The sequence below is a fragment of the Leguminivora glycinivorella genome, chromosome 7 (assembly GCF_023078275.1).
Source record: "Leguminivora glycinivorella isolate SPB_JAAS2020 chromosome 7, LegGlyc_1.1, whole genome shotgun sequence".
Taxonomy (NCBI): Eukaryota; Metazoa; Arthropoda; class Insecta; order Lepidoptera; family Tortricidae; genus Leguminivora; species Leguminivora glycinivorella.
The window spans coordinates 12123150-12139763 of NC_062977.1; the positions used below are offsets into that span (position 1 = coordinate 12123150).

The following is a 16614-nucleotide window of genomic DNA, read 5'->3' on the forward strand; positions in this document are numbered from 1 at the left end:
TTAGATATGTTAAGCTCTCATTTTAAATATAAGCTTGAACAGAACCATAATATAATAAAATATGCATTTTAACTGGGTTATTTTTTATACATTGCATTATCTGATCCCGTGATCCGTTCTTGGTATCTTGGTCTTTATCTAAATCTCAATCCCCTTGGCCATACCTACCTGTTCAAAATTTCACTTTATTACTTTTATTAGTTACTTGTTTTGACTCGTACGTAGTTCCTTCTAACACCCAAAACGGACACTCTCCTGCGAGTTTGCAAATAGGTACCCACACTACACTTAACTACATAAGCAATTTTCCTTGCCTTGTCCATACATACTGTTCGGTAAATTACCGCAAATATTATTATTTTCCAAAACTTTTTCCCGAAGCAAGGATTCATTGAATTTGTTCTAAACATGCATCACCATGACTGGAACTAAATAACTAAATGTTTCAGAGGACAAAACGTAATTAATACCTACCTCACGCTAACTATACAGTTTCCATACAAATTGCAGTCCGTTTGTATGACGTCTAAAATATGGTAATGGACAGCGTGTAAAAACTTGATTTTTGGACCATACTACGAAACCATCATGGTATATAAAAATAAATGGGTTTTATTCAAGGATAATAAGAGACGGGATCTTTTATAATCTTTATTCTTAACAATTTCATCTAGTATGAGTCGAATAACCTAACAGGTTTACTAGTACAGGCAGAAAAAATACAGGACAAAGACCGATAATAAGACGGAGTTATTGTACTCGTAAATAATGCGTATCTCATTCACAGTGAATGATTACTATGTATGCGACCACTTTTTATAAAAGTAAATTTAATTTAAAAATGCTGATGAGATTGGATTATATTTTATATTCCATAGGAAAGTTTTGCAAATTTTTAGTGAAAGGGTAATTTTAAAATGAGATTAAACTTATATTATCAACATGACTAAAAGTGTAGCTGCTTTGCACAACGTATTTCGTACATTAATTTTATTCGCGATACATACCTATCGACGGTTCATGCGTACTACTTTGTATTGCTGTCGCGCATGGAGATCATTAACCACTTGATTGACTATTATATGAAACTCTTCGTGCATAGCGGCTACACTTTATTCATAAACAGTAGCTATTGAAGTTTAAAATAATATAAACAACGTACTTAAACAAATCCTTTAAATTATTTAACTCTGAAAAAAAAAACCATAACTGTCTATAGCGTCACGCACTATGTATCTAGAGTTAGTTTTACAGCAGGTAATCTAGTTCATATCTTATGAAGTGGTTGTTTGGATCGTTTTGTATCCGCGGGTAGCCAGCCACCAGCGCATCTTGTCCGCCGATGTAGAGCGTGTTGTAGATTTTCCAGTAAACGTCGCGGACTTTTCTGGCTGGATGGAACAAACCCTGAAAAAAAAGAACAATAATGATTTGAGTATTTAATTTAAAATGAATATGAAAACATCAAGACATTTCTCTCAAAATAACTTTATGGTGTTTTTTGCATTCATACAAGAAACTGAAACTTAGAATGAGACGTGTTTGGAAGCTCTATACCCTTCTTCTCGCTTACAACATGTTATTTTGTTTCATTCCCTTTATATGTACTTCGTCATCTCAGTAAGTCAGTACTCATTTCTCATACCCTCTTTCATACTACCCATCAGTTAACTGTTTAGCAGGAATAAAATACAAAAGCTACACTAAACTGAACAATATGACTTTGACATACTTAGGGTCGAAATAATTATTTTTCTTTCTAAATAGCGCTATCCCGGCATTTTTATTGCCAGGCTCATGACAGCTCATGATGCCTTCGCAACTTATCATTGTGGGAAATAAATGATCTCTGTAAAGTTCAACTCACTTGTAACGCGTACTGCAGTATCTTGACAGGTCCGAGCGCGACGCGCATGCCCTCGACGGCGTCCATGAAGGCCTGCACGAGATGCGGCGACGTCTCGAAGATGTTGGGCCACACGTGGTTGAGCAGGTGCACCAGCGCGTCCTCGCACCCGAACCCGTACACGCCGAGCGCCATGTGCTTTATCGCCGCGCATGCTGTTTGTCTGTGCACTAGGTCTCTGTGAAAAATTATATACAACGTGAAATATATTCTTCAAAATGTATACAAGTGAACGATGCGGACGGACTTTACTACATAATGTAGTAGTAATATTAACCTTGTGCCTCGTGGAAACAATCATCCATATTTCAAAGAATCGCAAACGGCTTGTTTTTTGAACATATTTTAAACAGCTGGGTAATTCCATGGCAGAGCGAAAAAAATTATTTTTTTGAGGTCAGAATTTTTAAAATCTGGTTATGGGTTAATGTTCTTTGGCTCTAGACCTTACTTGAACCGATTTTTTTTTTAATAAACTGAGTTTAACTAAGTATGCCAATTTTTTTAAAGTTTCAAATGCGTGCTTTTTAAAATACGTGCGTAAACTGAACTAATTAAGACTCACATTATATTCAAGGGATTTTTCTTATTATAAAAAGTAGCTGACATTTTTAGAAAAATACTAAAATAACATAATATTCAAAAAATCTAAAAAATAATTAAAAACTGAATATATTTTTTGGGGGAAATAATATAATCTTCCCTCATATCCCTAAAAATCAAGGAATCCTGTATTTTTTACTTCTGTAACTTTTACTTCATATTTCGATCACTAACTATAAAAAAAAAACGTTTCATTCGGACGTAACAAAAGTTACTGATTTCTTGAAACGCAAGTTACCAATGTTTTGCATGTTTATTTTCATAATTGAAAAATATTAAGATTCCTTTTTGCTACATAAACATACCTGTACTCTTGACTGACATGATTTAAGTTACAAGAAAATTCGTAAACCAATATGGAAATAAAAAAATCGTATTTAAATGATGCTTTAAAAACCCATGTCCAATTTCTGTAACGAAAGTTACCACCTCATTTTAGTGTACTGAGGCCAGAAAATGGTTATGTTTCAAATAATTTCAACTTTAGTTTAATGAGATTTAACTGTATTAAATGGTGCACCAGCAAAAAAAGATATTTAAGTATGAATTAAGCCACAAATAACCTTTGTTGTCAAACTTTGCGTTCTAAATGTAACGTAAGTTATCATGGAATTACCCAGCTTCTTATTATGAAAACGTTTTTTCCCCTCACTAGCTCGGAAATACGTGTTTTGTCCTTTAATACCAGCGGGTAAAAACGCATTTTATCCACAAGTGGGTAAAGTAATTTGACCTTGAATAAAGTCAAATTAACTGCTTTAAAATTGATAAAAATAGGTGAATCTAGTAATAAAGATGATTTACCACCTGTGGAACTACTGGAAGCAGTGATAAACGCATTTTTTGCGTTGTAGTTTCCTCGCTATAGTGAGGGGAAAAGTTTTGTGTTACACTCTGGTGCAAATGTATTTTACTTCTCGTGTGTTAAAAACTCGCAAGTTCAGGATTCTATTCTCGAACCACTCGCTTCGCTCGTGGTTCAACTATAGACTCCTTTCACTTGCTCGTTTTTCAATTCTACACTCGGCGTTAAAATACAACTTTGCACCCTTGTATAACAAATAACTATTGTGTAAGGTTACATCCAAGCAAACGAAAAACATTTCAACCGTATCTCAAAGCAATAAGGTTGTTTGTATGTAATATATATATGTGCTCATTTCTGACTAGGCTGCCACATAAGAGGAAAATAATTAAAAATTAAAAGATGAAAAACCCTTCATTTCTGAGGGTCGATGTCATAAAAATTGATGTGGAGGACTACATGTGCTCAAATCAATCCACTTTGTCAACCAGCTATTAGTGTTTATATTAAAAGGTGATTCAATTACTATTCAAACAATCATTCCGTCGTGCGATCCGGATGACGTCAACGTTCGCAGCTTGTTAAGGGAAATCGTGGCCCTAAAAACAAGATTAGCTGTAGTTATTACTAGGTTTGAAACCAGCTTGCAAACAATCGCCGAGTTACGTGACGAAATTAGTTATTTACGTAAAGCTCCTGCTCGGTCAGCGGTTTCAGATCTGACGTCCGATCATCGACCTGACAACACTAGTGTCGAGTCAGGTAATTTGCGCGTTGACACAATTAAAAATGTCGCACGCGCCGCTCCGCCGCCCGCACGCCCCCCGCGCGAGCAGCCGCCTCCCCCCCTCACGTCGAGCTCACGTCAGCGGGCATATGCTGATGTAGCCGCCCTAGCCGGTCAACGCAACGCCGCAGCGAACCGGGTCAGCGCACCTGCAAAGGTGTGTGAAGAACGGGCTCCAATCAAGGAGAAGTCCTCCCGTGCCGATGTGGATAAGGAGGGGTTCACACTGGTGCAAAGGAAGAGCAAGGCGCGTAGGGCGCCTCGTAAGACTCTGTGTGGTACCGCGGAGCCGATTACTTCTGGTCTGCGAGTTGCTACACCGAGTAAAGCGCTCTACGTGTCGCGCTTGCATTACTCCGCCGGGGCTGATGAGGTGGTGGAGTACGTTCGCCGGAAGACTGGCTATACGCTGAGGGTGCAACAGCTGCAGTCGCGCCATTACGTGCACTTCACTTCATTTGTTGTGCGCGTGCCGCGCACGCTGCAGGACACCATCGCGAGCGCAGACTTCTGGCCGAAGGGTGTGGTATTTCGGCGGTTCCGGGGCAACCTGCCGAATCCTACGCCGAGTCAGACGACGCAACGGAGCCGCGCTGTTACGTCGTCGCCCAAATCTAATGTTTAATTTGTTTATTTTTTGTATGTCTTTTGTATTATTTTTTTTGTAAGTCTTGTTTTGTATTTTGTAGTTTCACAGTGCCTTGGTGTAAACTGTAATGCTGTGTTACTTTTTGATTAAATAAATTAAAAAAATATCAATACTAACCTGTCCATAAGAGCATCTTCTAGTAACGGGCACACGGCATAAATGTAATCCTTGCCCATTTCACCAATGTACTCGAACAAGAACGATAGCGACTTTAGCACGCCGTTCTGGACGTTCAGTTCTGGTACTCGGTACTCGTTCATGAGAGCCGGCAAGACTGTGAATGGTGAGCACGTCTCGGCGACGATGGCAATGGCGACTGTTGTGCACACTCTGAAATAAAAGTAACAATCAATATGAATCAACAAACATACAAAATATACACAGTTAATATTGATAAATATAATGCTTTATAAATATCAATAACATAAAAATGCTATTTTTAATGGTTCTATTTTATAAAGCTTTACATTCTCGCGTATTGTACACATATTATGTATCATTTTTATATTATATTCGTCAAGTTGAAGCAACTAGAGGGGATGAGTTTTTAAAGGAAAATTCGGTATCACGTTCTTAATAGGGAAAAGTAGAAGTAAGTTTTCATTCGTCAAATCGGCCAAACTTTCGTACAATTTTTTTCGAGAACCATCACTTGCCGACCCCTGTTGATGGGGATCAAATCTGTACTTTACGTAGCTAACGAGAAATGGCCTTACCTGTTTTGTCGCTCCTGAACTTTCAAATTGTTCAACAACGTGGCCAACACGTCGTGAGGACCGATAGCTTTGGCAATGTAACCGAACGTGTTTACAGTAGCTCTCCGGATGGCTTTCTTGTGTGCCTTGAGCAGCTCCAACAATTCGAAACATATTCTCATCCATTCCCTGGCTGATACGAACTCGGGACCTCTGTCTGCGATTCGCCCGACTAGATCAATGCAATTCTCTTGTACTTTTTCGTGCCTGTGAGACAATATTAAAGTAAAACGTTAACGATAAAGTGATTATTTAGGGTTAGGATATCAATACAAATGGGGTAATGCTTCAACTGTCATAAAAACAATGCCCCAGACAGCATTCAAGGTTGCGCAATAGAGATATTCGTAATATAGTGATAGACATTGCATTAAAATTGATCAATAGTTTTCAGATGTGTTTATTTTCAAAGTATAAAAGCTATAATTTAGATTGTCTGAAAATTAATTACCTGTTCTTCAAGATGGGTGTTAGTCTCGGTAGCAAATCCTTGATGGGCGGCGTCATTTTGGTCATACCAATGACGTTCACGATCGCCTTCAGCGCCCCCAGGATAGACCCCAGCACTTCTGGGTACTCTTCACCCAAATACTCGTAGAGGACGACTCCAAGATGACCCATCAATTTTTCCTAGGAAGACAAAAGAGATTCATTTTATTAATCTATATTCTATACAGACTGATTTTTAAAACTGCATGGGGAAATTATAAATAAATTAAGTAAGTAGCCTTAAAATACAAATTTAATGATTAGCAGGTTTGAATTTCGTTAGTCAATTTAAAATTTTTCGTGAATTTAAAAATGCGTTTACATGTTACCCGCGCGTGAATAAAGACCGGTAAGGATAAGTGTGTCGCTTAACTTCAAACCTGGGTAAATCCATTCTACTTTAAGGTAGAATATATAAAAAATATAATATGATCTGAAATATAATCAACCTTATATTTTGAAGTGTGCCACAAGTGTGCCGTACGGTGATAACTTGATAAGTGCCTTTTTAGTAATTGTCACAGGTGTTTTTGAGAGTTCATACTGTTGCTACTTGCTTTTCACGACTAGTGGTAAACGTAGTTCCTCACCTCCTGACACGTCTTCATGACGACGGCGATGCGAGAGATGAGGTCGGCGGCCTGCTGGCGCACCTTGGCCGACTTGTTGTTCATGCGCCACAGGATGATACCGCAGATCTGCGGCAGGTACGGCTTCACGCGCTTGCCCAGCTGGTTCACTATGGTGCCGAAACCGTTCAACATCACAACGTCCTGTGCAACAAAAAATAATCATATAAATTACATGTAGCGCAGGAAACTCTAGCGCTTACCGTTATTGTGCAGAAGTCAAAAACAGCGGGCGTAGCACACTAGAGTGATATACTTTATCGCATCGGTGCGTCCCTATCGAACTTACAGTACCGGTCAAAAATTTAAGTTCACTCCTTGTTTTCAGTACAATTGACTGCTTTAGAGAGATAGTTTTTTGTAGTTCAGACGTCAAAATTTGTTTCGTAAACAATTTATATTTTTTTAACATCTGTTTCCCTCAAATCTTATAGGCTAAATAATTATTTGGCCTATATTATCTGGCTAAAACTGTGTTTCGTGTAAAGATGTGTATCAATCAATCAGTGGCAAAGGCAAGGCCATAAATATAACTAGCATTTTGCCGTCATGTTTATTAGATTTTAGTGAAAGAAAGGTACGTGAATTGTGTCTAACTAGTAAAACAAATCTCCACAAAACAATAAATATAAGTTGAAAACATATTTCGACTACCAAACCGAAGATAATTATCGTACAAAAGTACTCATTTGTACCGAAATCAAAGGGTGAACTTAAACTTTTGACCGGTACTGTACATCAACATCCTCCTTGCGTTATCCCGGCATTTGCCGCGGCTCATGGGAGCCTGGGGTCCGCTGTGACAACTAATCCCAAGATTTGGCGTAGGCACTAGTTTTACGAAAGCGACTGCCATCTGACCTTCCAACCCAAAGGGTAACTAGACCTTATTGGAATTAGTCCGGTTTCCTCAGATGTTTTCCTTCACCGAAAAGCGACTGGCAAATATCAAATGACATTTCGCACATAAGTCGAAGTTCGCCTATCGAACTTACAAATAGTGCGAAATGGACGGCCTGGCGTTACATCGTTTATCACGCGATGACGCGGCCATGCTTGCCTGCCTGGTCTCTCAGGGGATTACAGGGGGCGAAGGGTATGCGTCCCCATGCGCAGCTATCCCCTCCACATTTTACTCAGCGTTAAACTTACGTGCCGCTACTTTGTACATAATTTCGTGAGTCGTTTCTACACATGTAATATCTATTTTAATGCATTAATCAAATTCGGAAGTGAATAACTGAATAAGTTGTAGTATTTTTTTGAATGTGGCTTGGGTTCAGTAACTTACAGAAAAGGTAACAATAGTAGATTGAATACATTGTGAACCTTGTTCGAATGTACGAAGTTTGATATTTATTATATACGGGCTGTAGGCGCAAAGTGCTAAAACTATCAATGAAGAATTTGTTGTGTATAGATTGAATTACCTCAGTAGTCTGCTCCTGGAAGGCGTACAGGATGCCGTCAATGAGCGCCTCCTCGAGCTTGGAGTCGATGTCGGCCGCGCCCAGGTTGGCGAGGATCTTCTCGATCGACTCCATCACCATTTTTCGGTACTGCTCGTTGTCGTCTTTCAAGTCGTCTACTATTCTGTTTATGATTTCTGAAGCGCCAACCTGTAGAAATAGACATAATTATTTTGAGTATACATTGAAAGAATGCCGAAATAACTATAACGTTTCAGAATTTATTGAATGAATAGACGTAAGTCTAGTAGTCATAGGAATATCTCCTAGAAAGAGGAGTTATTAATATTGCAATTTTTTACGTCTTTGAACACTGCCGTGACCCACACAGAAGAGACGTAAGTCGTAAGACGCGGAACGGACGCCGACGCGATGTATTTTAAAAACGCTTGAGGCGCGTCTTACGTCTTTCCGATACAATATGTACTGAGGTTTTTAAATTACACTCGGGAGGCGCGACGCGGGCGTCTGTTCCGCGTTTTACGACTTACGTCACTTCTGTGTAGGTCACGGCTTAGTTACCGGGAACTGTCTGTCTGAAAATGAGTCTCTCGACTATTTGTCACAGGAAGAGGTGTGAGGAGTTTTGGCATGCTGTCTATTCACTGGGGTTTCGACCAATGAAAATGAGCTGAACTTAAATAAATTTAAAAACTAACCTTATTAGCGATCTCAACAGTAGTGTCAACAAGCTGTCGGTAGTTACGCCTGTCAAGAGCCATGCGATGGTTCCAGAAGTGCTTGAAGAAGTGTGGTAAGATTTCGTCCATAATGTACTGAGGTTCTACACCATCGGTGCCGCAGCACTGTTTCACTACCTGAAATCAATTGAAAGTTATAGAGAAACAATCTAAGAAAAAATAAAAATAATGTTTAAATTATAATACACAGGGAGCGTACTTTTCGTGCCGATGACATCAATTTGACGTCACGCTCCATATAGGGTGATCACAAATTGTTTTATTGTAAATTATTAATCATTAGTCATTAATCATTTTAAGTTATGAATTTCTTTGCATGGTAATGAATGCAAGAAGGATGGTGTGCTTTACGTTAGAGAGGAATTCTCTTTTCTACGTATTTACTGTAATGTGTTGTTAACAATACTATTTAATTAAATTTATGTATAAAAACAAATCAAATAATTTTATTCACGTTTCACATTTCAAGTAGGTATTATTTATGCCACATGTAAATGGACTACTGTATTTGAAGTAATTTGTACACGATTATAATGATTGACGACTAATGATTAATAATTTACAATAAAACTATTTGGGATCACCCTATACGGAGCGTGACGTCAGATTAATGTCATCGGCATGAAAAGTACGCTCCCTGAAATACAATACAATACATTTTAATTAGGCGCTTTTTTCAACTAGCGTGTGTCTGATAGAGCACAAAATAAAAGTGTAGTTAAATATTCATATACAGGGTGTCCCAAGACTATGGGACATGAACGGAAAGTACCTTAAATATCGTAGATAGGGTATTTTGCTACAAGAAGACTTTATTTTATTTTTAAAACTAAGTAAAACTCCATTCATAGATTTTTAAATAATTACATGGTTAAACCGGGAATCAAACCCGCTACACGAGAAAAAAAAAACATCCTGTAATTTTGTCATACCGATCGATAGGCTTCATCATAAAGATTATCTTTCTCTAAATAACATAGTGTCGGAGATAAAAGGAAGACCATGAATTTTAACATTTTACATGGCAGACTCCTTAGCCTTAAAATTTGTCCATACATTAAAAAAAAAAAATTTTTTTTTTTGAATGCAGTTTTACCAAGTTTTAAAAATAAAATAAAGTCTTCTTTCAGCAATATATCCTATCTGTGATATTTTAGGTACTTTCCCTTCATGTCCCATGGTCTTGGGACACCCTGTATAGCTTACCTTTAGTACAATCTTCTTCATTTCCTCATCAGGCGACTGGAACTCACGAATAAGGATCAACATCACTTCACGCGTGTAATAGTTGGCGTATTCGGCGTCCATCAACGGGATGAGATAACCAATAGCCTTGAGGAAGGCGGCTAGACCTTTGCCTCGGTGGGTGCGGATACCCTTCCACAGGGGCTTGAGAACGGAATCGAAGGACTCGATACCGTATGGCGTGGCTGCCTCGGCTAAGGCGGCGCTCGCTAACGCAGTGATTGTGCGGACTTTTTGTTGCTCGTCGACCAAACCTAAGGGGTACAAAAGTTTTCTATTTATTCACAATAATCATAAATAAGCGAAACTGTAGTGGGATAAGATACTTATTTTTCAGCAATCGAAGTCTAATATACTACTAATATAAATGCAACTTACCGTGTTCAATAATTTCGACGAGCGATTTGAGATGCGGTAATATGGCACAGCCCATCAGAATGGCGATCTGTTGTACGATCTTTATACCAGTGTGGCGCGCCTGCCACGACTTCTTCGATCGACACACAGCCTTCAAGAAGGGCAGTAGAGAAGGTATACCTGGAATTTTAATAATATAGTACATAAAAAAAATAGTACAAAAATGTATTTAAAGAACAAGGTCATTATTATCTCTCTGAGCCGTGATATAACTAACATGACATAAGCTGTATCAGAATGATTTTGACCAGAGTCATAAGCAGAGATCGGACAGTTACGCGTCATTTGTTTGACGTTTTCGGAATAAAGAGCCTTATGTTATTAGAATGACGTCCAGTTGTCGGATCTCTGGTCATAAGTTAGCTTAAGGCGTCGGGATATTGTACTATCGTATTCGGAAATACAGACACTGATTTTGCTATAGGGGCATTCCACGAGAATGTCGCTTACGACATGTTCTCTTCTTCTAATACTTCCGAAGACGCTAAGAAAGCGAAGTTGTGTCTGACAATCTTTCATGACTTGATTAACCAATTGGCAGTATTTTCTCGAGCTTTACGGATTTGATTGATATAGCTGCCATACAAGTCAAAAGCATGTCGTAAGCAACTTTCTCGTGGAATGCCCCTATAAGTGTTACAAAATATGTATACTATGTTAACTATGTGTGTATTAGTTTATATTCTTACCCAGAGCTGAAGCAACGACGGCGAAAGCCCTGGCTGTGGTGTTTCTCACGTATTCGTCGATGTTGTCGATATCAGGTCTCATGGTGGAAATCATAGTGGCCAGACCAGCGGCCTTGGCCAAGTTGGAGATGATCTCACGACCTTCCACACGCGCGTAGTAGTCTTCGTCAATGAGTAGAGGTTCAATCACGACCAAAATCTGGAGGAAGAAGGATGTATTACGTTAAACAACAAAACTGATGAGTGGGGGGTTGCGCCCATCTGAACTCTACAGAGTAACAGAAACAACTGATAAAAATTACAAACCTTGTGCACGTAAGGGCGCACCAAATCGTCCAGCTTGTACAGAATCCTGTCAATGACCTTGACCAACAGATGCCGTTCCTGGTCCTCGAGCGTAGGGCTCATAAGCAGCGGCAGGATCTGGTTGAACAGCGGACCTGCGCCGAACTCGCGCGCTTTATCTGTGATCTGACGGAGTGCCGCTTTGCACATGGGCGGGGTGCCGTTCTGAAATCACATATTAGTTTAGTCTTCTGATAAAAATCTGTAATACATATAAGACAGTTTATCAATCAGCAAGTGTGGGCTGTATGTTTACCTTGATTTTAAGCAAGAGTTTCATAATCTTCCTTTCTTTGAGTTCCTCGGGCGAGAGCGTCTCCTCGTCGACGTCAATGAGCAGTTTGTCAAAGTACTGAGCGTCCTCCGGCTTCATGAAGGGCAGCTGCTGGCTCCCCTTGGGCTGCGGGTCCAGCAGGCGCGCGGCGGCCGCGGCCGACCCGCCCACTTCCTCCGTCTGCATGAAAAAGCCGATTGGGGTACCAGCCAAGGGGGTAGGTGTTGCGGTCAGCTTACGAGCCGGCGTCCGAATCGGAACATAACCTGGGCGACAACATAACAAATTAACGAGTCGGTACACAGCCATTGGACGCGATGCGAATCTACGCGGGCGCGACGTGTTGCTAATGTATGTGCGAGCAGTGTCGCCCTCTCGGCGCGGCCGTGTGCACTAACTAGAACCCATGACTACTATCCAAATTGAGCCTTAGTGCCTTGTGAGAAGTTCGGACGGTCTATCAGGTTCTCACCTCACGCGGCCGCCTCGACCTGGCAAAACTAGAAAGGCACACGCAGTGTTTCCCATTAATTTTATCCCCGCAGTCGCACCGGCGTAACATTCGAATAAAAAAACAATATAACATGCACAGTATAACTGAAACTAATATAAGCAATTCATTGTTAAAGCAAATTCTGGCAGTCCAACGGCACGAGACCATAAAGTCCTATTGTCATCAATCATCTGAAAGAAAAATTGAGTATTAAATAGAATATTCTGTCTGATTTTCAATTCAACAACACATGTATTTTTTAAATAGCATTACGATGGTCGTTTTCCACGTGTAGTTGGCTTTGTTTAATACATGTGTCCTGAAACTAAAGCGGTAATTAATTTTACTACTGTGTTCGTCTTAAAAACGTCTCAATTTCGTTTGATCAAGTATTGTTAAGACAACATTGTAAAAGAAAAAACATAAATGAAGAAAGGGTCGAGTAAATGGTGAGGTACGTACCGGCAGGCGGCGGCAAAACCTTGTACCCTGGTGGGAACATGGAATCTAGTTCTTCATCGGTGTACGGCCGATTGCGTTCGTCTATTTCTTTCTCCCAGCGGTAGGCTTGCAGTTGCTCCGGAGTCATGGCCGCCACGTGGCCTGGCGTCGGCGTGGCCATGGCCATGGCTTTCATTCCCACTGGTGTTGACTAAAAAAAAAGAAAAAGATTTTAGTAGTTGTCTACACATCATCTACCTATCATAGGAGTCGGCGAATCGTGATTCTCATACACCTCTTTGGAGGTACAACTGTGGCTCTAAGTGGTAACACTTAAGATTTATTGGATCTTTTGTGAAAGTCCTGTTGATCCCTAACCTATTTATTATACATATGTAACGATATTATGGTGCAAGAGAATTCCAAATGGAAAATGGCTTTTTCACTATTTCAGTTTGATGTAATAATGATTGGTGGAATGGTGGTCAAAATGTTAGCGTCACCTGGTATTGGTATACTTACTCCTCCAGGAGTGAAGACGGGCGTGTGCGGCGTGGAGGGCGTGGCGTGTCCGGGCGTGTGGCTGGGGGTGGCGTGGCTGGGCGTGGCGTGGCTGGGCGTGGGCGTGGCGGGCGCGGGCGTGGCGCCGGGCGTCTCGTCCCAGCGCGAGCGGCGCTTGGTGCCCGGCGTGGGCGTCTCCTGGATCGTGTCCACGCCGGCGCCCCGGTCCGTGCGCGGGGTCTCGGCCCAGCCGCTGTTGTGCCCGGGAGTTTCTGTAACAAAATAATAAGTGGAAATAAAAGACGGGAAAACTTCATTCAGGGCTACATCTGTGGCGACTCGCCACAATTTAGTTCGGTGAAATGAGCAGCACATTAAATTTTATGTAGTATACATCTGGCTGACTACAATGGTGAAAAATACATATATTTTATATGGAACTTACTGTAACAGAATTAACACAGAACTTGCTGTAACAGAATGTCGCAGGGACGAGGTTCAACGTGAAGTGAAAAGATGATTGACAAGTCTATTAAATACCTCTGTCAGTTTTGGGCGTCTCGTCCCAGCGGTTACGCCTGGAGGCGTGCTGGGCCGGAGTCTCCCGGCCGGGCGTGGCGTGGCCGGGCGTGATGTGTCCGGGCGTGGCGTCCCACACGCGGGCGGACGGCGTGGCGCCGGGCGTCTCGCCGCCTCGACCTGCGGCGCCGGGTGTTTCCTCCCATGCGCCTCTCTAAATTAACAAGTAATTAGTGGGTTGAACACACCGATACCAAGGTTGTGGAACTCCAAAAGAAAGTCTATAGATGTACTCTGTAGTTGACTTTAGTATGTACCATAATTAAATATACCCATAATAAGTTCTGTATGGACCTCTAAATATGGTTTACTAATATTTTTTTGCTATAGTGTAATTTATGTTGTATGAAATATGAGATTTATTATAAGATTGTAGCTTGCAAATACAACAATTTAACAACTTTACATACTCTAAGTCAAATCATTTTACTTACACAGATTTATTCAGCATAATATATTATTATTTAATGTAATTATTATATTCTCTGCCCTTATCTATATCAGAGACAAATATGTTGTACTCCATTCTTACAGAAAGAATATTAATAATTATTTAGCCAATTAATATATTCTAATTATTATTTAGTTTAGTTTATTAATTAATATATTAAATATATTTAGATGATATTACCTCATTATCCCATGAGGGCGTAGCTTGCGAGCTTGGGGTAGTAGATATAGGCTTCTTCACAGAAGGAGTATCCTCAGAGCTCTGATCCCAGCGGCCTTTGCGCTTTGCCCCAGCTTTGACAGCTTCTCCATTTGACTGAGCAACTGGCTTAAGAGTTCCTTCTCTTGCTCTTTCAAGTAGTTTTTTTCGTAGCTGAAAATAAATTATATTATGAATACAATCCAAAAATAAAAATGTTATAATTTAATTTGTAAAGCTGTATTTCTTACCTCAGTTTCCTCAGCGCGCAAATACTGTTCTTTCATAATTTCAGTATAAGTTCTGGATCCCACATCAGGAGTTTTTCCACCTGAAAATTAATTCCATTGTATTGTAAGTATTTGAAAAAAATATTTTTGAGATAAATAGAGTGGATATTTTTTGAGGTAATATAGATAATAAATAAATAAATAATAATAATAAATATTGGGGACATCTTACACAGATCAACTTAGCCCCAAACTAAGCAAAGCTTGTACTATTGGGTGCTAAGCGACGATATACATACTTAAATAGATAAATACATACTTATATACATAGAAAACATCCTTGACTCAGGAACAAATATCTGTGCTCATCACACAAATAAATGCCCTTACCGGGATTCGAACCCAGGACCGCGGCTCAGCAGGCAGGGTCACTACCGACTGAGCCAGACCGGTCGTCAAATCAATATAAACTATAAACTTTAAATGAACTGAAAATGCAATTAATCATTTCTTGTATTCAAATGTGCATACGTACATAAGCCAGTAATATTAACATTACATAATTATATTATAAAATGATTATACCTTCAGCAAAAGGATCCATACGCTCTGGAGAAATAATCATCCTACGCCTCTTTTGCCTGTACTCATCTTCCCTATCTGCAATGGTTGGACGACGTTTATCTGCAAATGGGTCATAGTCCTTGTCACTCTGAAACCATAAAGATTTAGTTGGACATTAATACTTTTTCTGCATAATTGTACTTTAATGGTTGATGATTTTGATTTATAACTTTTAAAAGACACAAATCCATAGAAAGACCATAGCAGTTCTAATGCTCTAAGTCAGAATATAGGGATATAAGTACAAATGGATGGACTGCAATTTACAAACAAATATGAAAAAACTGTGGAGAAGGTGGCTCTAGTTATACACAAAACAAAGAGAAAGTAAATATAAAATACCAATAAATTATTTTCACTTACTTGTGCAATATCATTTAATAATGAAGCAGGTGCTGTGTATCCTGGTCTTTTCTGGGATATAGGAACATTCTCCACATCCTCATCCTCCACTTCATCATTGGCAGCAATGGAAGTTACATATCCATCATATCTTGACTTGCCGCCTTGGCCCTGGCTGTCATAAATATCACTGTCATAGTATGTTTCACCAAGGGAGACACCTTTGTTGTTGCCATTTTCAGATTGTATTTCTTTCTTTTTAGATTGAATTTCTTTTATTTGAGCTTCGATGGCTGTAAAAAATGAGATTATATAGAGTACAAATAATAGTAAGAAATAAATAATGAATATGGGATGGATGTATCCAAGTATATATTTGTCAACCATGCATTTACATAGGTTGCAAATGTGCAATATAGGTTAAGATTGGTTATAATACTGGTCTTAATTAACAAGATCAAATTATCTAATCTTATAAAGAATGAGATTGATTAAAACCAAGCTTTACCACCAAGGAGTACAAAATTATGTATGGCAGGCAGGTAAAACAAGAAGTACAGTTCACTGTTTATAATTTGGTATATAAACAATCAGTTGTAAAAAAATGTTTATATCTTATTATCGGCAGGAATTCACGCACATTTTACTTCAGTATAAATAAAAGAAAATAGAGAAATATATATTAAAAATAAACCAAAGCTGGCAAAAATGGCTGGTTGTGATTTCAAACTAATCATTTACTTACCTTCATGAGTCCTCGGTATTTTCTCCATGATTTATCATGGAGATTTTTCTACACAATAATTACAACAAAATAATAACGATTCACAGTTCACACAATATAAACTCAACACGTTCTAAATACCGATCGAGACGCGTATCGCTAAGCCACAGATAGAGATTATTATAGTAACAGAGATATGTCATGTACTGAATAAAGTGTAATATACTTTTTAAAAAGCGGTAATGCCAATATAAGCACTGTCGGGTAG

At 39.4% G+C, this 16614-nt stretch overlaps 1 protein-coding gene across 1 annotated transcript; it reads right to left on the reverse strand.

The window, feature by feature from the left end:
* Positions 1-638: 638 nt before the first annotated feature.
* LOC125228016 (splicing factor 3B subunit 1) lies at positions 639-16508 on the reverse strand. The gene is made up of 21 exons (XM_048132452.1): positions 16368-16508; positions 15644-15915; positions 15242-15368; positions 14678-14757; positions 14409-14600; positions 13739-13931; positions 13220-13470; positions 12719-12908; positions 11746-12029; positions 11451-11654; positions 11145-11343; positions 10417-10575; positions 10000-10292; positions 8752-8910; positions 8054-8242; positions 6585-6767; positions 5957-6135; positions 5467-5712; positions 4868-5080; positions 1868-2084; positions 639-1407 (listed from the first exon to the last, which is right to left on the reverse strand). Exons 1-21 carry the CDS (start codon positions 16393-16395, stop codon positions 1249-1251), a joined length of 4017 nt encoding a protein of 1338 aa, XP_047988409.1. The 5' UTR covers positions 16396-16508; the 3' UTR covers positions 639-1248.
* Positions 16509-16614: the final 106 nt, after the last annotated feature.

What these genes read in the sequence shown, in the direction of transcription:
- LOC125228016 (XM_048132452.1), bottom strand. Translation starts at nt 16,395, where the DNA reads ATGGAGAAAATACCGAGGACTCATGAAG. An exon ending in TGCGCCCTTACGTGCACAAG is followed by an intron (nt 11,344 to 11,450) that starts GTTTGTAATTTT and finishes TTCTTCCTCCAG; the next exon opens with ATTTTGGTCGTGATTGAACC. An exon ending in TCATGAAGACGTGTCAGGAG is followed by an intron (nt 6,136 to 6,584) that starts GTGAGGAACTAC and finishes TTGTCTTCCTAG; the next exon opens with GAAAAATTGATGGGTCATCT.